Source organism: Amia ocellicauda, chromosome 10, assembly GCF_036373705.1.
Source record: "Amia ocellicauda isolate fAmiCal2 chromosome 10, fAmiCal2.hap1, whole genome shotgun sequence".
In the NCBI taxonomy this organism is placed as follows: domain Eukaryota; kingdom Metazoa; phylum Chordata; class Actinopteri; order Amiiformes; family Amiidae; genus Amia; species Amia ocellicauda.
In genome coordinates, this window is record NC_089859.1 from 10,384,469 (window position 1) to 10,410,345 (window position 25,877).

Sequence of the window (25,877 nt, forward strand, 5' to 3'; positions counted from 1 at the left end):
AATCAGTTCCATCGAGAGCTCAGACATGGCAGGCACCTGCTCACTAGAAGATGCACAGGGAGTTAAATCTAAAGCAGCAGAAGCTTCCTTTGCTCCAACCTGTGGGACTGCAAAGCTTATGCAGTTCTCCCAAAGCAAAGACACGCACACAGACCCGCTGAGGATCCGTGTTTCATTCTCCTGCTTTCCTGTACCAAGAAGGACCAGGAACAATCATCGTGGGTGAAATACAAAAAAAAAAAAAAAAAACACTCAAGAAACCTTGAGAAACTCTTTATTTTTCTGTTTTCAGTGGTACCGATAAGGAACTAACAATAGTCATCTTAGCGTCTGCAGCTCATTGTATCATTAGAGGTTTTCAATAAACGGAAAATAGAAATACATTGTTTCATACAGGTTTATGTTCTAATCTACAAGATATTAACTGCCTCATTTTATTTTTAGTCGACACCACATCATTGATGACTGTGATGTCACCATTTCACATATACCCCATGTTTTATGAGTGATTAGTCAGTCAGAGAGATTACATTTGGTAAGGCATTTTTCTGCATCCCATGTGGCACACCACACAAAGCCGTCACATGGCTTTGCCAGTTTGCATCCCAACAATTGGTGTTGATGCCAATCTGGGTAAGAATCAGGCAGGACACACAAAGCTGGTGTTTGCACTGTCGGGGGAAATGGGAAGTAAATGACCATTAGTCAATCCATCTGTCACTGCCAAGTTGATCTCTTTTGAGCCAGTGTTTCAAAAAGCCAGGTAGACCCTTACTTTGGTCAAGTAATATGTGTTTTTTTTTTTTTTTTTTTTTCCTTAAGAAACTACCACACATGTCCTCATCATAGCCCATGACCTCTGGCACAATCCGTTTTTATAACAATACTTTTTGTACAATGCATAAAACTGTGAAAATCAACTGAAAAGGGAACGTTTACAATATCTTTCAAAATGAACCATTTACAACGTCAATATCAATACCACTCCTGCCTGAATTGCCCTCCTTCCATGTGACTTAAAGAAGTGGTTAGCCCGAGGTTCTGGTAATAACCTTTGCCTGTTATGGATTTCGTCTTCATCATTCCCTATCAATAGAGCAGATCTATTGCTTTGGGACCCTGGGGATTATTGTGTTGATCTAATCAAGCAAACTTCTCGTCGTTGTTGGCTACGGAAGACCTTCCTCTAGGATTTGTTTCACAGATAAATGGTGCCTACAAATGCTTTGAAAACTAATGATACACAATGAAAGTTATTACCAACATTTTAAAGGGTAAATTATATGTACTCTCCCCCACCCCCACTTATTATGCTTTCCTCTGTTTTTGCACATTATTGGAGAGGTTGCAAGCAGGCCTATATAGTCACATTTGATTCAGGAAAATATATAATTTTCCTTATTTAGATAATGATGAAAAATGCAGCCAGATAGTTCATAAAGGATTCTCAGGCAGTATCAGTGTCACTATAAAAAAAAAACCTCTTTGTTGTGTTTTCAATAAACCCCGAACAGCTTTCACATGGTACAGTGTATTTCCAAAACGGTTTCAAATAACAGTTCAATGCATCGTTTTAACTATTTAACTACTGGTAGGATGCCCTTACGTCATATTTGCAGAATAGTCAATTAAAAGTCCTTAACTCTTACTTTAACACAAACAAATGTCTTACACAATATTTGTATGTAAATTGTGGGCTTTAGTTTCCCCATTTACCTTAAACACCATGTGATAATTATTTTTTTAATAAATATAAAATTTAAAACCGAAACACAGCAGAGAGAACAGTTGATAACTACCTAGCTACAGCAGTTGATAGCGAAGTCATTTGTAATAAATGGAATTTATAGCCTAGGACACAGTAAACAGTACAGTGAATTAATGAACCCTGTCCCGGCAAATTAACTCAGGATCTTATTTTAAAGAGCAAGGACAGCACTATATTAAACGTATCTAGCTTTAATTAATTGTAACAACTGCATTCTAACAGCAGAGAAAGCCCTTCTAATGGAGATGGGAGAGTAGGACACAAAAGACAGAAAGGTGCTGGGAGAAAACAGAGCCCACTGGCAGACTCCTTATCCTCCCATTCACATTGTTCTAGGAAACAGTCCTATTATCTTGGACTGTGACTCGCCTTTATTTTAGGGAACATATTTTAACCCCCTTTAAAGATACAGAATGCTGATATTTGTCTTATAATGCAAATGCAAAGGCATACATGTGGTCTGAAATGCACACTAAGATAAGTTCAAGGCAGTAGCGTTAGAAAGACAAGAAACTTACAGCAAGCATTTGCGTGCTTTTATCTTCTATCATGTGATTAACGTCTATTTTGCACAGAAAAATGGTTAGAGCAAAAGGCTTATATTATAAATAAATTTAACATTTCTTATTATACATTTGCTCCCCCCACCTCAAGAAAAACATTTAAATCTGTAAAACTAATTTGATTTTCTTTATAACAAATGTGTCCTTTATTTCTGCGGAGGTGCTATTATAAATACACTATTTGTATTTTATTTTGAAGGGATTTTGTACTTTCCAAACTTAAAAAGGACATGCATAACACTCAGAGTAGAAAAATGTAAGTAGTAATTGTTTTGGGTGGCTACACAACACAAATAGCATTAGTCTGGAGAGATACATTGTAATATTGTTTTGTGTCGAAGTAAGCTGGAAAGAACTTGCATTAACTCTCTCTAATTTGTGCATTTTAACACTTTTTGATGCATCTCAAAGTGCACCCGAGACACCTGCATAAATTAAAATTCTGTGCATGTAAAATAATGTGTAAATGCCAAGTATTGAAACACTCAAACATACTTAATTATGTAAACCTATGTTTCTATGCTGTAAAGCATTAAAATAGGACTTCAGGAGAACACTGGCAAATAACATGCAGTGTATCTCTCTGAAACTTTCCATTGATAAAAAATATGTTTAAAAAACACTAAATACAAGAAGAACAATCTGAAGAAAGGTTTATAATTCTTGCCCATAGTGTTACTGGAAAACATGACACTAGGTAAGATCAGCCTTGGAACAACTGATTTCAGGAAATGCTTTTGTACATAAACAAGATACAGATGTTTATGGTAAGCCATCAGTATTATGGCACTTCCTTAGTGAGTGTAAATATATATGAAGACAGATAAAACGGAAGAGTATGTACAGGTCCCTTCAGGCAACCAAAACCTCATCAATGTCAATAATCTAATAGTAAAAATATATATATATATATTCTTAGTAAAACTTAGTAATTAGATAATCTGCAAAACAATGATATTTAAATGGATTTCATAAACACACATGTGATATGGCCATATTAAACAGTGCCTGTATTTAGATCACTATGAAAACTGCCTTGGCTACAAACACTCATAAATTTTGGAATTAATTGAAATACCTTATTTATGCATACATCAAAAAGGGTGCGTTTAGAATACCATTATCATTTTACCAATTAAAGATTCAACTTTCATTCTGTACTATAGTACTTAACTGGGTGTCAACTTACAGACAAAAGTTTCTTTATCTTCAAAGTAAATCATGGTCAAAAGAACAAGGACACATTTTTCCCCATTTCATTCAAGACTTCCCCCTGACGATTAGTGCCTACGTATTTGAGATAATACTGCACTGGGACAGTAAGAGCGTCGGTTAGGAATCAGTGGGTTGATGTGAACACAGGCTTAGCGTGTTAATGTGAATGTCCCTCAACTCCGCTTACCCAGAGCTCTGTACTAAAAGCCCAGCACAGCTAGAATTCAATAAAGGAGAAGGTCATTTTATTCTATAAATAACTCACACCTGAGTATCAGTGCAAAATACTGCTGCAGTCTATTGTCCATTAGCTCGAGTCCCTCAGCAGGAGCAGTTTCCACAGCCCTTCACACTGTTGAGTATGTCCTCCTGCAGCTTCTTCCTCTCCTCCTCTTTGCGGGACAGTCTCTCCTGCTTTTCGCTGGACAGGCTGTTGCCGCTCAGGATCTTGCTGTTCTGTGTGTTCCACAGCTCAGAGTAGAGACTGCTGGGATTGCTCAGGAGCTCATAGTGACTGCCGCGCTCCGCCACTTTACCCTGAAACAGACAAGGCACACAGTGTTTACCTACAGGAGTGATCTGAAAGGGGGGCAGGGGGAGAAGGATGACAACTGAAATGTATACCCTCTTCCTTGGTTTCGTACTCGTTTCATGTCCCACCGAGTTGGCAGGCTAACATCTCAATGCAGAGAGGAAGAGTGACAAATAAATAAATAAATAGATAGATAGATGGATAGATAGATAGATTAGATAGATAGATCCCCCAAGGCAGAGTGTGAGTATATAAGGTGTGGAAGTATGTGGGTGTAGCTCAGGCTTTGGTGCAGCATGCTATTCCAGTGAGCTTCAGAAGAACACGGATAAAGATAATCCGTTTCCCCACGACACTCCATCAGAGTCAATAGTGTCTCTGGAAGCTACTTTCAATTTCCAATCGCAAAGCAAATGACAAACTGGAGCAAAAAAAGAAGAGTACAAAGAACTACAAGAATGGGATGTTTTTTTGTTTTGATTTTTCATTTAAATACCTGCATTGCATTGCCCATTAAGTACGAGACAATTTCCAAATCAAACATTATCTATAAAGCAGACTTTTTATTTCAAACCATATCATCTATAAAAATACAGTTAAAAACAATGCAGTTTCAGTCAAATAGCCTAGGCTTTGTCAGGATGCATTACAAATTCAATATACAGTGAACCCTTGTTTAAATAGACTGATGGGGGAGGGGAAAGATATCCATAGAGTCTGATTGTCCGCTAAAGGCCAAATTACGAATTTTGATTACAAACACTTACTGATATGATAGTTCAGTACTGACAATTATAAAATATTGTACCAGAGGTCGACCGATAGTGGATTTCCAAAACCGATTATAATTATGGTGGGGGAAAAGCAGATTTCCGATGAATCGTCCGATAATTTTCTCTTTACTTTTCTAATCAATATATTGTATAAAATACATAGCACTCAATGTAAAATTGCAACAGTTTGCACTTTATTATATATAAAAAAAAAACAGTATGAACTAAAAAAAATGTATTAAATAAATATAAAAAATAACAAATAAAATAGATCAATTTAAAATAAATGACAAAATAATAACTGTCCAAATTCTGGAAAATTGTGAAAATTAGATGATAAATTTGGGAGTTATGAAGAATTAAATTGGAAAGTTTTTTTAAATAATTAAAGCATTAATTCAACATTACCCTTTTTAGATTACTGATGAAAATAAACTACAAATAATTAATGAAATTCCAGTAATAACACACTTTGGGTTCTTTACTTATTTTCAGATATAACGGCTAGCTGTAGAATGTGTAGATGTGTAAATAAAGCTGCGGTGCCGAGAGGCTCAGAGCTGTGGTCAGCTGTGGCCTGAGGGCAGAGCTGCTGCTCACCTGACTGACCCTCACTCTCACACAGGCTCAGTCATGGCTGATGCACTGGCTCTGCTAAAACAGAGACTCAAGACAGCTGCAGAACCGCTTTATTTCTCAAAAAAATGCATGTTGATGTAAACATAAAATAAACACATTTACAAGAAATATAGGCGGCTGCTGTTGTTTTTAGAACGGGATTAGCAAGGAAACATTAGAAAATAATTCTGGAATCATTAGTGCATCACCATGTGCATAAATGCCCAATGTTTAATCCATGCACTTGATTTGCAAAATAAATATGAATAAATAATATAAATGAACAGGTTCCTAAACAGAAATACGAATCTACAAATAAAAGACTTGTGCAATTAACTAAGTAGAAATTAGTAAAGATCCAAATGTAAAATAATGTAATGCCCTGATTAAACTTCCCCACGCAGCTACAATTCCACTGTACAATAAAATATTTTAAATTTTTATTAACTTATTATTAATTAACTTTTAATTGTAATTCTTCACTACTAAACTACTTATGGGACATAATTAATTAATTATACTTATTATACTTCCCAGTCAAATAAATTGTATAAATCCTCTTGGAAACAGAGTTTTTAATCAGTAGGAAAAAAAAAATCCAGTTGGGAAATGTTGCTGTCTGAAGTCTCTGAAATGTACGCGGGTGCGGGTTTTCGAGGATATGAGGTACTGGCAGAGTCGTAGACAAAGTACCTTCCATTTTATTTTATTCTTTACAATGTTTGATTGACTGTGTCATGACAACTTTAATTGACTCATTAACTCATATACGTACCTCTTCGGCGTCTGTGCGCTGAGCCAAGTCACATTTGATAATAAACTCCATAAGGGAGTCAGTGATGGTTTTAATTTTACCACTAGAGGCCGTGTTTGTCCCCTATAACCAAGGATATTAATGCGTACAACCCCATAAAACTATCGGCCATTATCTGCGTTCATTTCTGCCGATTGCAGATAGTTCAAAAAAGCCGTTATCGCCCCCGATTAATCGGTCGACCTCTATATTGTACTGCTTTGCACTTGCGGGGGGGGGGTGGGGGGGGGGGGGGGATTAACAGTAAGTGTAATAACACCTGTACATTAAAATAGTAATATATTGCAGTATGAACAGGTCCACTGAATGGGGATGCGTTAAACGGAGTTTACTGTGCATTTAATGATGTTATATTGAAACAAAGGACATGTTAATGATAACTGATTGTTTGCATAGTAAAAGGTTATTTTTTATGTACGTTTTGTACAGGTTAGAAGCTTGTCAGAAATTCCTCTTGAATTATTCTCAGTTTGGATATAAATATTCATGACATGAAAACTCATGAGGGGGGAATAAATTTGTCAAAATTAATGAAACCCCAAACTTTCAAAAGCTGACTAAAATGGAGACTTCAGAATACTACCATAACGGACATTCCTGCAGCCTGCATGTAGTACTTTGCACTTTGCAACACTAGATTTAATTTGCCAGGTGTCGCCCTTATCCTCAATAGTATCAAATTAATTTTCACTTGTTTTTTAAATTTCCTTTGCTAATGCTAGTGTAACATGAAAGTAATCAGTGAATAAATGTTAAACACTGATTTTCCTGCCAGTGAATGTATCTGCCAATAAGGAAACCAGAACATGTTTACTCTTAACTTACTCCAGCCAACACAGATTCGAAGACATGAACAGCAGCCAGGTAGCTGCTAGTTTCAACAGCTGCCTACAAATAAACCTTCTGGACTTGATGCATTAGACAGATGGACTTAAAATTGCAATTTTACAATTCTCTGCTTGCCTCCGATTTCGTCTTCTTGCACTAATATACTCCAGCTGCTGTTGTCCGCTGTAGTATCCTTATTCATGCACTCTGGTGGAATCTATCTCCGATATGACCCAATGGCAGAATTTTAATTTTATTATTAGAAATCCAACCCTGCACCAAATCGTCTGCCACAATCTCACATTTCTTTTTTTATTTGGATGAACCATTTAAATATAGATATGATTTTATGAAAGTCTATCTTCTCAGGTACTGCTGCACTTCAATAGAAATATTGTGTTGAGCTTCTGTGAAAGGCTATTATCTCCAGGGTTAAACGCAAAACCCGTTTTTCTTACCTGTACACAGGTAAAGCTTCCAGATGCTCCCCATGCCTACGGATTTGTGCTTGTGGAAAACCTTATCATTAAGACTGTTCTAAGATGTGAGGAACAGACATTTGTAAGGATTGAAACGCGCTATACAGACTGTGTGTGGGAGGCAGCAGCAGGCCTTTCGCAGAGAAACACATTTAATTGTTTTTTAATGTCCTCTGCCTTCCTTAGCAATGATCCTCGCAGGAATCTGCCAAGAATAATTCAAAGCAGCATTTCAAAATAGAAACGGCTTGTGCTGTCAACAGTGTAAACCTAACCCATCATCTCAGACAAGGCCTTCCTTTTTTATTATTTTATTACAGGGTAGAGATGGTCAAGCGGCAGAAGACAAAGGCACATGAGTGACAGAAGGCTTTGTGAAAGTTTGAGGAATAAATGAATAAATGTAAAGGGGACGTGATGGGAAATAAACGGTACAAGACACTTCTAAAGTTCCTGGGTGAAAACAAACTAGACTGTCACTTGCCTCCGACTCGTTTCAAATCGCTGCTGTGTGCAATTTATCCAAGTGAAAAACAGACTTGATAATATTATTCCAATGACTGAAAATCAGTGAGCGTATGCCCACCGCTGTGCACCCACACACGTGAGCCCCCCCTAGCATTAACACTTCCTTCTTAATCTCTTATACAAAAGTCCACCCACAGTTTTCAAAATAAAAAGTTCACTTCAAGAAAGACATAAACAGAGGTATCAAAGATATCTGCAACTTTAGGTCGTTTATTTTAATGAGCAATTTAGCGTGCGGTGCCCCTTATGAAACCATGCCATGCTTAAATTAATCACAGTTAATCACTTTTTCGAATGCCATTTATGTTCTATATTTCACCTTAAATTGCAGACCTTTTAATTCATCCAAATAATCAGAAAACAATTCGCAAAATAAAAAGACTAAGCCCAGCCGAAGCATTTTTTTCAGCTCCTTTACATAGCTGTCAATGAACATGCTTATCTCACCTTGGGGCTTTCTTTGACATGAAAACAAAATGTATTTAAGAGGAAAATTGTTTGTTTCTTTCCCCCCAGTATTGAAAGTAAACTAATCTAGCTGCATACATCATTTCTGCAAGCAAGATATAAATCTAAATTGTGTTTTTTTGTTTTTGTTTTATATTAATAGGAGGTAATCAAGTACTTTATTGATGGAGATAAGACTGTGGTGTTATTTCACTAATTGCTGTTAATTGGTTTGTTTTTTCTTCACAAGAGACATGAAATTCCAAGTCATTCTGATATAAATAAACCACACAAAAAAAACGTTTTACTGATGAACATTACAATTTGAAGCTCAAATCTGTAGGAATGAACAAGGCCCCTATGATAAGAAACGTTGATTCTGTTGTAGAACCTTTATTTCAATGTATTTATTTCAAAATGATGGAAAAAAACACCACATCTAAATCAAATCCATTCAATTTTCCATTTAAATTCTTTCTGTATATAAACAATTGTTTGGGAATTGTACCTCGTGCATATAAAATATTTAAAAATATATATCTTTCCCCTGTTATGGACCTTCTGATCAACTATTCTCACTGAGCAATAACACCATTTTAATGATCTGTACATATATTGACAGTAACGCAGCATGTGACGGCAGCAAATGACCCTGAAAAATTGACCTTCAATGTTTTACCTGATTCAGGACAATAATTTCGTCTGCATCTACAATAGTAGACAGCCTGTGCGCAATGAAGACAGACGTGCGGTCTTTCACCATCTCTTTCATGGACTTGAGAATATTCTGAAAAAGATCAGGGCAACAAAAAGTTAATTAAAATTAACCCCAAGATAAAATGGAAATGCCTCAAAACAGGTTTACCTCTAGCCCTATCCTACCTATACATGTGTGGTCTCATTTCATTGTTTGAAGCATGTCTATACAATGTGCCTTTTACCTCTGGAGAATTCCATGTTTGCCTTTAGTAATATGTAGTTATGACTGACAAGGTAGATATGAAAAATGCCTTTAGAGACAAAAAACAAAAAAGGCATATCACCAGGTAAATCATTGAAATATAATTATGCCATTTAATTGCTTTGTACTAAATTGTGTAACACAAAAGTTACATATATATACATTATATATACATTATATATATATATATATATATATATATATATATATATATATATATATATACACACACACACACACACACACACACACAAAATATGCAATATTTCTCAATATCAGAGCACTTGACTTTGTATCATTCCCATTAACTGCTTCCTGTTTTATATTTATGGTGAAAACCTAACATGAAAACAATCTGCAGTTTTTACATTTTATGTAGCTTGACAGAAACTCATCACTGATAAAATGAAATAAATAAAAATTAAAAAATGAAGTGGTTCCCAAATAAGTCCCTCGTTATTGTAATCTTTTGGATTAAATAACATGTTCAAGGTACTAGTAGATGTTCTCTTTAATAAGCATCCCAGCTAGCACAGATTAAACAATCATTCAATTCCTTTATTGTGAAGGTATTATTGAATCCTTTTTTGAGATTCAGTGAAACTTGGAGCTGTACAGCCACTGGAAAACATGTTTTACAAAAATAAAATAAAGAAATAGAAAATTAGTAGTAGTCCACATACTTCCTCTGTGATGGAGTCCAGGGAGGATGTAGCCTCATCATATAGCAGAATGTGTGGGTTCTTCAGAATAGCCCGGGCAATGGCCACCCTTTGTTTCTCTCCTCCTGCAGCAAACACACAAACCATGCTGCATGAAGCCTCTATCACACAGAGCATTGCAGCACACACCAGTCATGTCAATATTTCTATTCAATTTTAGGTATCCCCCCCTCACCGTAATCACCATCATTAATCTTCCTACATTTCGTATTTTAAATAATCCTATTTAACTGGGGAATTGCAAACATGGCTTTGTTTGAAGCAGACAATTTACTTTGTAAGCATTTGAGTTGGATCCCTTTTATCTGTGCATTGTCATCAGTAAAAGGCTTACTAAAGTAAAAGTGTGAAAGGCAGCAGGTTGTGGGAGTCTGGAACAAGTTACCCAGCCACGTCATTGAAGCAAACACTTTAGGATTCTTCAAAACATGGCTTGATGAAGCCCTCAGATCAATGGGTTTAAGCTTGTATTCAAAATCAGTTAGGTGGGACACATGGCTTCCTTCTAGTTGTAATCTTTCATATGGTCTTATACTCGTAAAACATTTGGAATACAAAGACATCTCTCAGGTTATGAATGCAGAAAAGATTTAAGGCTATATGTAGGAAGCTGAAACTTCCCTAAAACGATTTAAGAAAATCTAAAAGCCCTTCAAGGAAAAGAAAATGGACAATCCAAGGAATTTAAAGTTCAAACATCGGAACTCTGTAGTGAATAGCAGTTGACAACCAGAACCGCCTCAGACTGAACAGTTACAATTATGAAATTGGTCATATTTTAAGGACACAAAAGCTGAGACATGGTTGGCTTTAGAGCTTTAGAGCTTTAGATAGTCGAGCTCCACATTTGACCCCACACCACCTGCTCCCTAAAGTTTGATGGCACACGCTCAACCAGTTATTGCGGATAACTTAAGAGATGAAACATCACAATTATTAATACAAATTTGATTGTTTTGGTTCAGCTTGACAAAACACTTGCATAATTCTAAAATATCATGCATGTTCTCAAAATATTTGTTTCAAATCTGGCACACTTCCTTTGGAATCAAAGGCGTCAAGTTTTTTTTAAGGGCTCCAGTAAAATAGGCTCGTTAACATCAAGGCTGCAGTGATTAATAAGGAACAGGAGTTTCGTTGGGTAAATGGCTCAGCTTCAGTTTCTTGTCTGCCAGGTACATGTTGCTGTCTGTAAAGCAGTCTGTTATAAAAATAGCTCACACCACAGACCTACAAGTTCAAATCTATTTGGTGCTTTATTTACCAATGGCACTTTCACAGAGACCGATTTCTTTCACTTCTTTCACTCCTTCACTTTTTTTATTTTGCCGAGAAAGAAAAGAAGACCATTCTTTTTTAAATGTTGTATAACCCGGATTGTACATCACAAGCTGGGTTAAATAAAAGCTTTATTTAGTTCAAAGTAGATTAAATGACTCTACAGGTGGTGTGTGTTACACTGATATGCAGTAATTACACAGAAGACACTGCAGAAAATCATGAGGGATATTAAAGCAACAGCCTTCTTACTTCCCCACATTTCCTGAACTGTAAAGATTTACTGAACTCACATGGATTAATATCCATGATATAATAAACTAAAAAGAATCAAGTTATCAATGCGTACAATAGAGAAATATAAATAGAAACCTTTATGCCTAGAAGTACTGTGCTGTGATGGGTTTGAATTATAAGGGACATATTTCATTCACTGCATTGGGCAACATACATTTCTTCTCTATGGGCAAGATAATCACTGACAGGTTGCCTTGAAAAAAGATACTTAAATACGGCTGAAATGATGTTGAAAAATCATATCCTGCTTTAGGCAGTTCCTAGAGCCATCTCTGTTCTGTGACTACTGCACTCCCCTTATCCCTTTACAGCATTTGAAAGAATGACCGCATTTTTACAGCTCAAAGGATTTGGGCTCAAGTCTACCCTGTGCCTTGATTTTTAGAGGACTGTGATTTTAACACTATAGCTACTACAATAACGTTCCAATATGATTCAGCAAGCGTTTCCACAACTTGTCTAAACCACAGTAGCATGTATTAATTTAATACATAAACACTAGATGGACACTTAGTTACAGAATAATCCCATTTTGGTGAATGAAAACAGAAAAACAAACTGACAAACAATAGGAATTAGGAAAGCGATGAAGCGATGAGTGCTAGGTACCTGACAGTTTCAGTCCTCTTTCTCCAACCTGGGTGTCATATCCATGTGGCATTCGGAGAATGGCGTCGTGGATGCCGGCTAACTTTGCAACTTGGTACACTTCCTCAGGTGAAGCGTGAATATTTCCATATTGGAGATTATAAAAGATTGTGTTGTGGAACAGAACAGCATCCTGCAAGTCCAGACCAAAGGGGTAAAAGATAAGCAGCAGAAAAATAGTTCCATGTTAAAAAAGATAAAAATATCAAAGTCTAACAAATCAGATTTTGAAAAGTAAAGCTTTTGCTCCACATCATGGTTTCAATACAGATTCAGACGGTTATTACACAAATGGACAACTTTCATTTTTGGTGTGCCTCCCCTAAACGATACTGTATACTTTAAATTCCTCATGTCACGTCACATGATGAGATCTCTTCATTCATATGAATAGCACCACATGTAATAGCCTGATGAAGCAAAGTCAAGTGGTGTAAATGTTCCAATATATTACTGATCTACATAAGAAGTGATACTGTATAAGCAAATTAAAAAGAATGACTGTATTCTCTTAACAGCTCAAGTAATTTGCTGTGATATGCCACATACTGTCAATGTTTTACTGTGAAAGCAGCTCCATCAAGACCTCAACAGTACATTGGTATCTAATAAAAGTATCTGTTTAATTTACTTGCCATTTAAGACAGAAAAGTCTGATGAAGCAACAGCAGTTACATGGTTTTCAAATAAATCTCTTCATCTTACATAAATAAAGTGTATAAATAAAGTCATAGTGGCAGAAACTGCAACTGACTGGTGGTTTTCAAACATAAAATACATATTTGAATATTATCTTTAGATTTTCTGAGTTATCTAAATTTAGTTTTAGTAAGCTTACAGGTTTCAAGACAGGACTTTCCATGATCTCTTAATACCTACATTGATTTGCATTTTAGAATGGTATACAAATATTCAGGGATTACTCCTGCCTTGTATGAAAGATTTTAATTAATTTCCTCACCTGTGGAACCACCCCCATGGCCTTCCTTAGACTCTCCAAACTGACATCTCGAATATTCTGGCCAGCAATATAAATATTGCCTCTCTGAGGCTCGTAGAAACGATACAGCATTCTCACAATTGTGCTCTTCCTAAAATTAAACAGAAAAGCACAACAACATTACAAAATCATTGTAATCTACATTACTTTTAAGATGAATAAACATCCCTCTGAAGAGGGATTTTGTTGGTTCATAACAGTTGTCAAAAAGACCAAATGTAAGGTTTTTATTTAAATTACCTGTAAATAGTGATGCAGATATATATCTAAGGCAGGCACTACCTTCAATTAAGTCATGCGGTTTGAACAGAATAGTATGTTCAGAGCCACAAACTATTAACAGCTTGACTGAATGCAGAATCTAATAAAATTGTGTATATTGAATTAACAGACTTTCTGTTTTTGTTTTGCATTAATCTGATGTAGAGTACTTTAATTTTTCCATTGCTCAGCAGATAGTATTGTATCTGTGGATACCCATGACAGTTTAAAAAAAAAATTTAAAGAACAAAAACAAAAATCATGAACCGGAAACACTTCAGGTCCATAAAGGGCATTGCAACACAAATATCCAAAGGCTACAACAACCAGAAGCAAAAGAGATATGGTTTTGCATGAGGAATTTTCAACAAGAAAATGCAGAAAGCTTTTTTATAGTTTCATTTTTTAAATAATCAATAAACTATAATCAGTGTTAAGTTTCCTATACTTACAGACTACAATTATATATATCTCATACATACATAAATACATACATATACACACACTTTTTTTTTTAAATGCCATTTTTATATTTAAGTGCCAAAGGTAGCATATGCTGATGTTGAACATAACTGCTGATGCCAGGCCCTGATCCTTGTTTGCTGGTGATTACTACAAACAAAATACTAATCCCACAAAAGGGAAACATCAAGGAGCGTTGAGTGTGGCAGCCTGGCAAATAGCTCTCAAACACCCCGATGGTTAGGTCACTCATTGCACACACACACACACACACACAACACTTCACTTAACAGCAGCAATAGGTTTGAAAATGCTCTGTGTCAGTCTGGAAATGAACTCTGCCTCAACAACTCTCATCTTGACAGCCTTTACAGAACAAACACACTTAAGTGTCTTCATTTTTGGTAGAATACGCCTTTGCCACTGTGTAGTTACTTTAATACCACTCCACTTCCTCTCATATATGAACCTACAGGAATCGTTCTTGCCACTGCACATTAATAAACACACAGTTAAGATCATCAAATCAAAAATGCCCAACTGAATTAGGATAGACTAAATGTATTAAATGCAAAACTCCTGGCCTGTTTGTATAGCTTCCTCCCAATTAATACACAGGGCAGGACTGGACTGGAAGGTTGTGGGTTCAAATCCTGGGTGGGTCAGTGCTGTTGTATCCTTGGGCAAGGTAGTTCACTTAGATTGCTCCAGTAAAATACCCAGCTGTATAAATGGGTACAAATGTCGCCCTGGATAAGAGCGTCTGCTAAATGACAAATAATGTAATGTACATACCCAGAACCACTGCCACCAACAAGCGCTACCTTCTTCCCTGCAGGCACGTCGAAGGACACACCATTGAGCACTTTCTGCCCCTCGAGATACTCAAAATACACATCTTCGAACCTGATCGTAGCATCTTGAGGGGAAATCAGGAGTGGAGGAGCCATGTCTTTCTCCTGATGGGAAAACAGACAAACAGACAAATAAACAAAAATATGAAACCATGGCATTGCATGCAGCGAGTATTGATTTAGTGCCAAAATGGTTCTCTTATATTATTACTGCAGTGTGATGATTACAGCATAATCTGCCTGGTCACAAACATGCCCAGAATATTAAAACTGATAAATATACCACTTTTTTTATTTAATAATATTTTGCTAATTTAAAACAGGAAACTGCATACCAGTCACATAGAACAAAGAATCAGATTTTTTTATACATGAATAAAAACACAAAGTGAATGTACTGAAGAAGGCTTAAAAACCACAGTGTAATATGGATGCATATTTCTTTGTAGCTTTTACTAGTACTATCAAAAAAAGAGGGGCAGCTGTTTTTTCATTGTTTGACATATTGGATTCCCTTGAGATCTGACCACCTGTTTCAAGCCATTTTCTATTACTGCATCCTAGGGTGTCTGCACCTAATTATCAAAATGTGTTTTTAACCCTTAAAAGGTATCATGCTAACACAGTAGAAGTGAAATGGGCTTCTGGGACATCTACCATGTAAGTGATAGAAATATTATCTGATTTTAGTTGGCTTATAGCACTCTCATGTCACTCAGAAGACAGACACTCATATCATGTGACAGGGAAAAGACTGCACAGAATAGAAGGAAATGCACTAAAAGATTTGCCTAAACGTCAATATTATTAACCAAAACTTTCAGAAATCAGTGTAAGGTCTCTCAGGTCACCGCACATTATGTAAATGTATTTGAAAACAATATGCAGAACGCACTGTACTAAACACACATTAGTTGTCTTAATGAATTCTAAATTACTACATAATGTTCATTAGAGTGTTTAAGAAAAAAAGGACAACAATTTCCACATGCTATCAAAATAAAAAAATAATTCTGGAGAGTAAAAAAAATTCCCCAAACTGGCTGGCTCAGAGCAACCCACTGAAAAACGGCTGGTCTGATTTTCATAATCCATTTAAAATGAATTACAAACAATTACAGTCATGTGTAATTCATTAGTATGGTTGCAACTCTTTCAAACAAATGGTTCAATATTAGAAGTGGTCAATATATTTCTGTAAGAGGTTGGACTGTGTCCCAATAGTATTCTCCAAATATTTTTTGATCTTTACTTAAGCTGTTTGGAACTCATTTGAATTATCTATGCATCTACTAATACATCTGTTAATAGTGTCAAGTGTCTCCTTTCTGCACTGCTGTGCAGCATCACAGTTCAGAATATGGTTTCTGAATATTATTTGCATTTCCCATGACTGTATTAAGTGAAGATTTGGATGTTTTAGAAAAAAATATTGAGAAAAAATAAAAATAACAAAAGACAAATTACAAAGAATAGCAAGGCTGAATTGCCGGTTGTGACTGAGAACCCTAAGGGAAGGTTAATAGTCCGTGATGTGTCTACCTGTAGAGAAGGAAAAATCAGCCTGGCTTAATTCCCACTAAGCTTGCAACCAGAGATGCCAGACATGAATGTGGCACTTCATTAGCTAATCCCTGCATTGTAAATACGGTGCTAAATTCCACTGATTACTTCCAGGTGTAAAATGGATGCGGATGGACATTTATTGTTATGTGGGGATTACAGTTTTTTTTGGTATATATATATATATATATATATATATATATATGTATATATGTATATATACACACACACACATTTTAATTTGGCACTATTTTGACCTAAGCTAAGACGCAAGACAAGCGAGATCCATAAAAATACTGTTAACTGAAAATTAAAGATTTACCTTGATTTTGGTATCGACACTGAGGAGCGTGAACAAGGTGTTCATGTCAATTAGGGCCTGTCTCGTTTCTCTGTAAACTGTTCCCAGGAAGTTGAGAGGAAGAGAGAGCTGGAAGAGCAGACCATTGACCATCACAAGGTCTCCCACTGTCAGGGATCCTGAACACAAAAGCAATGTCAATTACAGATCCTCTCAGCCTGTTTCTAAGAATTACAAATCATTTTATTTTTTAAAACAAAACAGAGCAGTTTGCATTCTAAATAATGAGTACAAAGCAAAACAGCTTAATCAAATAGCACATTGTGACTGCTGTTAATTAATGAATGTGTACATCGTAATACAATGTATACAGATAGTAGATCTATAATGCTAATGTATACTTAGTATCCATGAATGTTTGATTGATACTTTGTTGGTTGCTTAAACATGTTTTTTTTAATATGATTTTATTTAATTTGCTTATAGTATTTTGTTTTTAACATTTTAACATTACTGAGTGAGTTCTGCTTCTTATGCCCACAAATCCAAATTAGGCCTTACTTTGTATATTTATTTTTCTTTCAAAAATTACTGAAATGAAAGCAATCTGGATTAAAATAATTAATAAAATACACAGCAAAGCTCATATATATCCATGACATGAAATTCTTATATTTCTCAGGAATGTATTGTTTCACGAGATAGAGGTTGCAGTTTCCTCACCTGACATTATACCCTGACTTGCCAGAACCATGATTCCTGTGAGTCCGATGCTGAAAATGGCATTTTGTCCAAAGTTCAGCATCGCCAGAGTTGAGGTAGTTTTGAGTGAGGAGGATTCATAGACTTTGAGAAACCCATCATATCGCTCAGCTTCATATTTTTCATTGTTGAAATACTAAAACAGGAAATGGAAAGAAAGGAAACATATTGTAGGAATTAATTGAAAAATAAGAGTTAAACCTGTACAGAAAGATAGCTTAAGTCTTAATTCCTTTCCAAGCCTGAAGGCACACAGGGAAAATAGTGATAGAGGTATTTAATTCTCAGGATTTACAATACAACAGAGGCATGTGGGCAGCTGAAATCTGACCAAATTTTGATTTGACATCACTAAGTCCTGTTCAGACGCACCAAGGGTATCCAGTCTGCCCCAGTTTGGATACAGGCTCCCTACCTAATGTAGACAGATGTTATCACAGTGATTTCAGTTCAAATCTTAATATTTTAATACAATAAATGTACAATCTGTTAAGGGGATCATGTTACCTGGGCAGCTTGTTATTAAAGACTGTAGAGCATGAACTATATAATAGTAACATAAACAGTGATAATATTTAGAAATTCCCCAAAACATTAAGTCACTAACACCTTTTACACAGTATAGACTGATCAGCCATAACATTATGACCACTGACAAGTGAAGTGAATTACACTGATAATCTTGTTATCATGGCACCTGTCAGTGGGTGGGATATATTAGGCAGCAAGTGAACATTTTGTCCTCAAAGTTGATGCGTTAGAAGCAGGAAAAATGGGCAGCGTAAGGATCTGAGTGACTTTGACAAGGGCCAAATTGTGATGGCTAGACGACTGGGTCAGAGCATCTCCAAAACTGCAGCTCTTGTGGGGTGTTCCCGGTCTGCAGTGGTCAGTACCTATCAAAAGTGGTCCAAGGAAGGAAAAGCGGTGAACCGGCGACAGGGTCATGGGTGGCCAAGGCCCATTGATGCTCGTGGGGAGCAAAGGCTGGCCCGTGTGGTCCGATCCAAGAGACGAGCTACTGTAGCTCAAATTGCTGAAAAAGTTAATGCTGGTTCTGATAGAAAGGTGTCAGAACACACAGTGCATCGCAAGTTTGTTGCATATGGGGCTGCGTAGCCGCAGACCAGTCAGGGTGCCCATGCTGACCCCTGTCCACTGCCAAAAGCGCCTACAATGGGCATGTGAGCATCAGAACTGGACCACGGAGCAATGGAAGAAGGTGGCCTGGTCTGATGAATCACGAGTGCAAGGTGTTGACTTGGCCCCCAAATTCCCCAGATCTCAATCCAATCGAGCATCTGTGGGATGTGCTGGACAAACAAGTCCGATCCATGGAGGCCCCACCTCGCAACTTACAGGACTTAAAGGATCTGCTGCTAACGTCTTGGTGCCAGATACCACAGCACACCTTCAGAGGTCTAGTGGAGTCCATGCCTCGACGGGTCAGGGCTGTTTTGGCGGCAAAAGGGGGACCTACACAATATTAGGCAGGTGGTCAAAATGTTATGGCTGATCTGTGTAGTTCAATCTATAGCAGTAGTTCTCAACCCTGGTCCTGGAGGACCCCGTACCCTGCAATTGTGTAATTGATAAAAAGTTATCTTAATAAGGTAAGTTACTTATATAATTTTATACTTAATGTAAAACCCCTACTGTTCAAAATATTAAGTCTCTGATTTATTAAATTATTAGTTAAATTAAGGATTCAATTTAAGTAACTGAGAGCTCAGTTGGACCAAAAAGCAGCAGGGTAGGAGGTCCTCCAGGACCAGGGATGAGAACCACTAATCTAAAGCATCATTAACAATATTTATTTAGGTGATCTCAACAACCAGCAGACAAAACACAGCTAATAATACATAGGCCTGGCTAATGTATTTCTATTCTAATCTAAAGGACTAAACTAACCTAAATGACTGAATCATCAAGAAAAACAGTGACTAACTGGGAAAGAAGCTAATATTTACAAGTTATAAGATGGATGTAGAAGATATAGGGCCTTACCTTCACTGTCTCATAATTGAGAAGTGAGTCAATAGCAGCATTTCCAGCCTCGTTGTCAGCTTTATTCATTTGTATTCTGAACTGTGTCCTAATGATGAAGTGGGGAAAAAAACAAAGTAAGAGCTCCTTCACACCTTCATTTCCAAAATCCATCGAAGTGATTGTATGTACTGTACCTCCACTGTGTGACTGCAATGGTGAAAGCTGTATAAGCGGACAGTGTACCCAGCGTGACCAAAGCGTATTGTCCTCCACATTTGTAATACTATATAGGGAGGGAAAAAGAAAAAATGTTAATCCTAGAATTCTTTCGAAGCCTCTACACTAAAGTACCATACATCCAACTGTAGCTTTACTTTTAACCTTTTTAATTCAGTATACTTAATTTTTGTGTGTGTCCATTCACTTGTCACACACGCTTCACAATGTTCAATTCAATCACTTCAGTGCAGCAATTCAACCAATTCACACAGCAAATATCAACTGCCTTACATCCCACTGCTCTGCCAGCAGACTCTTTCCACTAGCGCAATCTCAGTCTTTACGCAAGGCTCTGAACACAGGAGGATGTAGCTCATTTCAGCCTGCCTTCCCTGGGTCTTAATGGTTACAGCTCAGTGGTGGCAAAGTGATTAGAATCTGTCATAGCTAGTCCTCGGTACAAGGTCTGTGGGAACACAGAAGCCAACAGAATCTGCCTATTGGTTGAAGTCAAATGTATTAACTAAACTTAATGGGGAACTGTACAAAATAACTCGCTACTTTGTACTGTCATTTAAACAACCATAAGTGAACACTACCACACAAACCTAAAACATGCCCACGTCACTCACCGAATATTACCAGATAGTTTCATCTTATTTCCAACTTAGAAATCCATTGAATTATGCCAATTTCCAGACATCTGTCTAACATTTGCACAAATTTGTATTGATTAGTCTATAAACCAATTTCCAAGGGTTGACCAATTCTTTTTTTATATTCCATTGCTAAAGTTGCAAATTGCTGGGCTCCTCACTTCTGTGTAGAGTTGCTAAAATTATTATTTATTTTTTTAAATGGAGACTAAGGTTATCTTCATTTTATATATTTCTAAATATATATTCCATATAGCACCTCAAGGAGAACTTTGTAATGACAATACATGAATAGTAAGAATTCAGCAGGGTACTGAAAATTGTGTTTGCATTAAGATTATTCATATAAGAAACAGAAAAAGGTTTAAATCATGTAACATCCAATTTTTCTTTCTAGCCTAGAGGTCTTATATGTAATTATGAAATTCATGCCATTTAAATGTTTGGAAGCAGACCATAAAAACAACATTGTGTTAAGCAAACTAATACCATATTTATATAATTAGAAAAATAAATATTTAAAGCTATATTACATTTGTGGAAAAAGCTAATTTTAAAATGAAATATAACAATAAGATTAATTTTTCAAGGAGGCAAGTCATATCCCCCCAGTTTATTTTCTAGTAGAAGTAGAAGAGGAGCACAAATGTAATGTCTTTAAATATTTATTTTTCTAATGATATAAAAATGGTATTAGTTCATTTAACAGTTTTTTTTATAGTTCGCTTTCAATCATTTACATTTATCTATTAACATATACAGTACTGTGCAAAAGTTTTAGGCAGGTGTGAAAAAATGCTATAAATTAAGAATGCTTTCAAAAATAGACATGTTAATAGATTATATTTATCAATTAACTACATACAAAATGAGTGAACAGAAGAAAAATCTAAATCTAATTCATATTTGGTGTGACCACCCTTTGCCTTCAAAACAGCATCAATTCTTCTAGGTTCACTTGCACAAAGTCAGGGATTTTGTAGGCATATAGTCAGGTGTATGATTAAACAATCATACCAAACAGGTGCTAAAGATCATCAATTGAATATGTAGGTTGAAACACAATCATTAACTGAAACAGAAACAGCTGTGTAGGAGGAATAAAACTGGGTGAGGAACAGCCAAACTCAGCTAACAAGGTGAGGCTGCTGAAGACAGTTTACTGTCAAAAGTCAAACACCATGGCAAGACTGAGCACAGCAACAAGACACAGGGTAGTTATACTGCATCAGCAAGGTCTCTCCCAGGCAGAAATTGCAAGGCAGACAGGAGTTTCCAGATGTGCTGTGCAAGCTCCTTTGAAGAAACACAAAAAAAACGGGCAATGTTGAGGACCGTAGACACAGTGGTCGGCCAAGGAAACTTACTGCAGCAGATGAAAGACACATCATGCTTACTTCCCTTCGCAATCGGAAGATGTCCAGCAGTGCCATCAGCTCAGAATTGGCAGAAAACAGTGGGACCTGGTATACTCATCTGCTGTCTGGAGAAGTCTGGTCAGAAGTGGCCTTCATGGAAGACTTGCGGCCTAAAAGCCATACCTCCGACGTGGCAACAAGGCCAAGCGACTCAACTATGCAAGAAAACACAGGAACTGGGGTGCAGAAAAATGGCAGCAGGTCCTCTGGACTGATGAGTCAAAATGTGAAATATTTGGCTGTAGCAGAAGGCAGTTTGTTCACCGAAGGGCCGGAGAGCGGTACACGAATTAGTGTCTACAGGCAACAGTGAAGCATGGTGGAGGTTCCTTGCAAGTTTGGGGCTGCATTTCTGCAAATGGAGTTGGGGATTTGGTCAGAATGAATGGTCTCCTCAATGCTGAGAAGTACAGGCAGATACTTATCCATCATGAAATACAATCAGGGAGGCATCTGATTGGCCACACATTTATTCTGCAGCATGACAAGACCCCAAACATACAGCGACAGTCATTAAGAACTATCTTCAGCGTAAAGAAGAACAAGGAGTCCTGGAAGTGATGGTTTGGCCCCCACAGAGCCCTGATCTCAACATCATCAAGTTTGTCTGGGATTACATGAAGAGAGAGAAGCAGCTGAGGCTGCCTAAATCCACAGAAGAACTGTGGTTAGTTCTCCAAGATGTTTGGGCCAACCTACCTGCCGAGTTCCTTCAAAAACTGTGTGCAAGTGTACCTAGAAGAATTGATGCTGTTTTGAAGGCAAAGGGTGGTCACACCAAATATTGATTTGATGTAGATTTTTCTTCTGTTCACTCACTTTGCATTTTGTAAATTGATTAATACAATCTATTAACATGTCTATTTTTGAAAGCATTCTTACTTTATAGCATTTTTTCACACCTGCCTAAAACTTTTGCACAGTACTGTATATACACACATGTATTTATTTTTATATGAGGAATTTGAAAAGACCTCAGCAAGCTGACCTCCAGATGGACTGTGGAAAAAACTATGATTAATCACATATACAGGGTGGCTTGTACCTCAAATAGGCACTGAAATGCCATTATGGATAAATGCTATGGTTTAATGAATCCTATGCAAAATGTGCATAGTGCTCATAGGATTTACTGCAAAAACTACAATCACAATATAATCATCATTATTGGGTAAGAAGTTAATGCTAAAGCACCAGTGATTGTAATGACTCAAGTTGCCTAGAGGAAGACAAATCCGGTATTTCTGTAGTTTTTTCTGCTATCCAGGACACGTAATGTGCTATACATCTTACTCATAGACTATAGCAACACAAAGAGGCCAGGAACCATAATTTGAGGAATTTTCCTTTAAGCTCCATTTGATTCTGCAAGCAATTAAAATTAATAACACAAAACAAGATTGTGACATGCCTTGTTCTAACTGTTAGCTAAACCCTACACTATATACTCAATCACGTCCATTTGCCTGTCTCATTATGAACAAGTCATGTGCAAAGAAAAGGTCACAGGATTCAGGTATAAACAGCAAAGAACATAACATTGTGGCTTTGTAAGTCAATCACATGTCTATATGTGTCTAAAGCATAAAGGGGGAAAAAAAAAGAGAAAATAATGGAAAAATCTAAAGCCTGTGCAGTGTTTTATATAATCAAATCAAATATTCAATCTGGGAATGTAGCATACATGTTTGAGAGACCATATTTATGTTTTAACACTTGTTTTTCATGTTTATTTTTTATTTTTTGTTCCCATTGTGTTGTGTAAGCTCATTGTGGCACAATTAAACCAAAAAGATTAAAGCTTGAGTTAAGAATGCTTCATTATTATTTTTAGTGTTTTCTTTAGTACTGATGGGAGCTGCATTGCAACATGATTGAACAGTTCCTATATGTTCAAAAAACACAATATCTTGTATCAACATATTGGGCCGTAGCTGAGAGCATTAAATGCATTGTTTTCCCACAAAGTTTCTGTGCTTCTAAACATTAAAATAAAACACGTATTCTTTATAAAAAGCTTTACTTACTAAAATCCCACTGACAAGTGCTACTTCAAACATTGTGGGTCCCAGGTTAAAGACCAAGGCACTGAGCACAAAGCTGATCCCTCTGGTCCCCCGGTCAATGGTCTTAGACAGAGCCCCAGTCTGTCGGCTCAGATGGAAACCAAGATCCAGATTGTGAAGGTGCAGGAACACATTCTTAGCAATTCTTCTGATCGAGCTTTGGGCCACCTTTCCAAACACTGCGTTGCGGAGTTCATTGAAAAGTGCAGCACAGGCTCTTGATACACCATCTGACAGGAAAGAAAGAGAAGCCAAATCATAAAGCATTGTCAAGTAATTGCCTAGACAGTGACTGGACAGGAACTGTATTATTGCATTAACAGTTCTTCTTTACATTACTAAATAAACAAGAATTCCGTTAGCAATGGGTCATCATACCCACAAACTATGTTGTTGCTTTGTGTTAGACATGGGACCAAGCATTATATTCAGTGTGGCCTGTGTGTACGTTTTACTTCTTTAATTTCCATGTCCCTTAAAACTTCTTAGTTCTTCAGTGTGGTACGCCCTTTGTATTAGTGTACAGTCAAGTACACTCAGTTTTCAGTTTGGCACTGTGGTGCAGGAGTCCACTTCAGAATAAACAATCAAGGCGCACAGTAACCCCTGGGATCAACAACTGCTGAATGTTCAATTGTTTTTTATTTTTTTTAGAATAGGAAAGCAAAATCAGAAAGCTGAAAATAATACACATACAAACCCTGTAAATTCCTGTAAAAGTTTCCATTTGCTAGAGGAACAGTCCTTAAATAAAGCCACTGCTTCATCATAAATGCTCCTGGAAAACATGCGGTCAGAGGTGGCTAGTCTAATAGTTATGTACAACTGTCTTTTCACAATATCGACAGATTGTACCATGTTACAAATGATCAAGGAATTTCTGTGCTCATGTACAGTAAGTTAATTTCTACACTCTAGCTTTAAAAAGTAAGATTCCTTTCCTGATAAATGTACATTTCTGTCAAATATGAAAATAACATAGAAAGGGTAAATGTATTAGTTTAGAGTGATTTTTATGCTTACTATTTATAATCCTATTGTTTATCATGCATTTCTCTTCCCTGTGGTCACAGCTCAGAGTGAGGGTTAATCAATTACAAATTCATTCACAAGGACAACTTCAGAGAGCACAACAAAAGACTCTGTGAAGATGACTACAGCGATGTGGCTTTGTGATGTAATTATCATTACTAAGGGAAGTCAATTCTTTTGTTTCAGTATCTAAAAAAAAAAGGGGGGGTGACCATTTTTAAGCACTGCAGCAGCTTTAGAAAGTCATCACAAGCCTCAAGAATGAGAAGAGCATTTGAATGAAAAAATTACCCATGAAACAAAGCAATGTCAAAAAAGACAAAAGAAAAACTAAACAAAAACAGAGCCACCCTATTCAATGACACAATTTCTTTTGGTTAAATCCTTATGTCTTTTTTAAAGGTTTGCCAATTAAACAAACCTTGGTACAATAGTCACTGGTAATTAAACAGGTGTGTATGCAAATTAAGTAAATGTATTTAGAGGTGCCACTAGTGAGTAATTTATAAAAAGAAAATATTTAAAATAAATTAGATACAGCCAGAATCTTATTTATCACTGAGGATGAATGAGCAAATGCTATTTTTTCATTCAAACTCCTACACAATGCCACATTTGCACCTTATTGGAGATGTTTTATACAGAAGAAATATATTTTAAGACACTGGAAATTAATGAAGAGGGAGTGTGGGCTCTTAATAACCTCTTACCCACACAACTGGGCAGTAATAAGAATATGGCTTATTATTTACAAACACCATATGCCCAATTGGAGCAGATATAGAAATCTACCATTTTGTCATGCATAGGGGAATCATTTGCA

The 25,877-nt window shown here is 36.6% G+C and overlaps 1 protein-coding gene across 1 annotated transcript in view; it reads right to left on the minus strand.

The window, feature by feature from the left end:
- Window positions 1-258: 258 nt before the first annotated feature.
- The window catches only part of abcb7 (ATP-binding cassette, sub-family B (MDR/TAP), member 7), a 43,987-nt gene continuing 18,368 nt past the window's right edge, over window positions 259-25,877 (minus strand). The window contains exons 6-16 of the mRNA XM_066714955.1: window positions 23,984-24,252; window positions 19,858-19,946; window positions 19,682-19,769; window positions 17,636-17,810; window positions 16,934-17,091; window positions 14,990-15,153; window positions 13,433-13,562; window positions 12,433-12,604; window positions 10,210-10,313; window positions 9,245-9,352; window positions 259-4,083 (exon numbers count right to left, since the gene is read on the minus strand). Coding sequence (XP_066571052.1) covers window positions 3,868-4,083; window positions 9,245-9,352; window positions 10,210-10,313; window positions 12,433-12,604; window positions 13,433-13,562; window positions 14,990-15,153; window positions 16,934-17,091; window positions 17,636-17,810; window positions 19,682-19,769; window positions 19,858-19,946; window positions 23,984-24,252 — 1,673 coding nt within the window. The 3' untranslated portion in view covers window positions 259-3,867. The remainder of the gene's footprint in view (window positions 4,084-9,244; window positions 9,353-10,209; window positions 10,314-12,432; window positions 12,605-13,432; window positions 13,563-14,989; window positions 15,154-16,933; window positions 17,092-17,635; window positions 17,811-19,681; window positions 19,770-19,857; window positions 19,947-23,983; window positions 24,253-25,877) is intronic.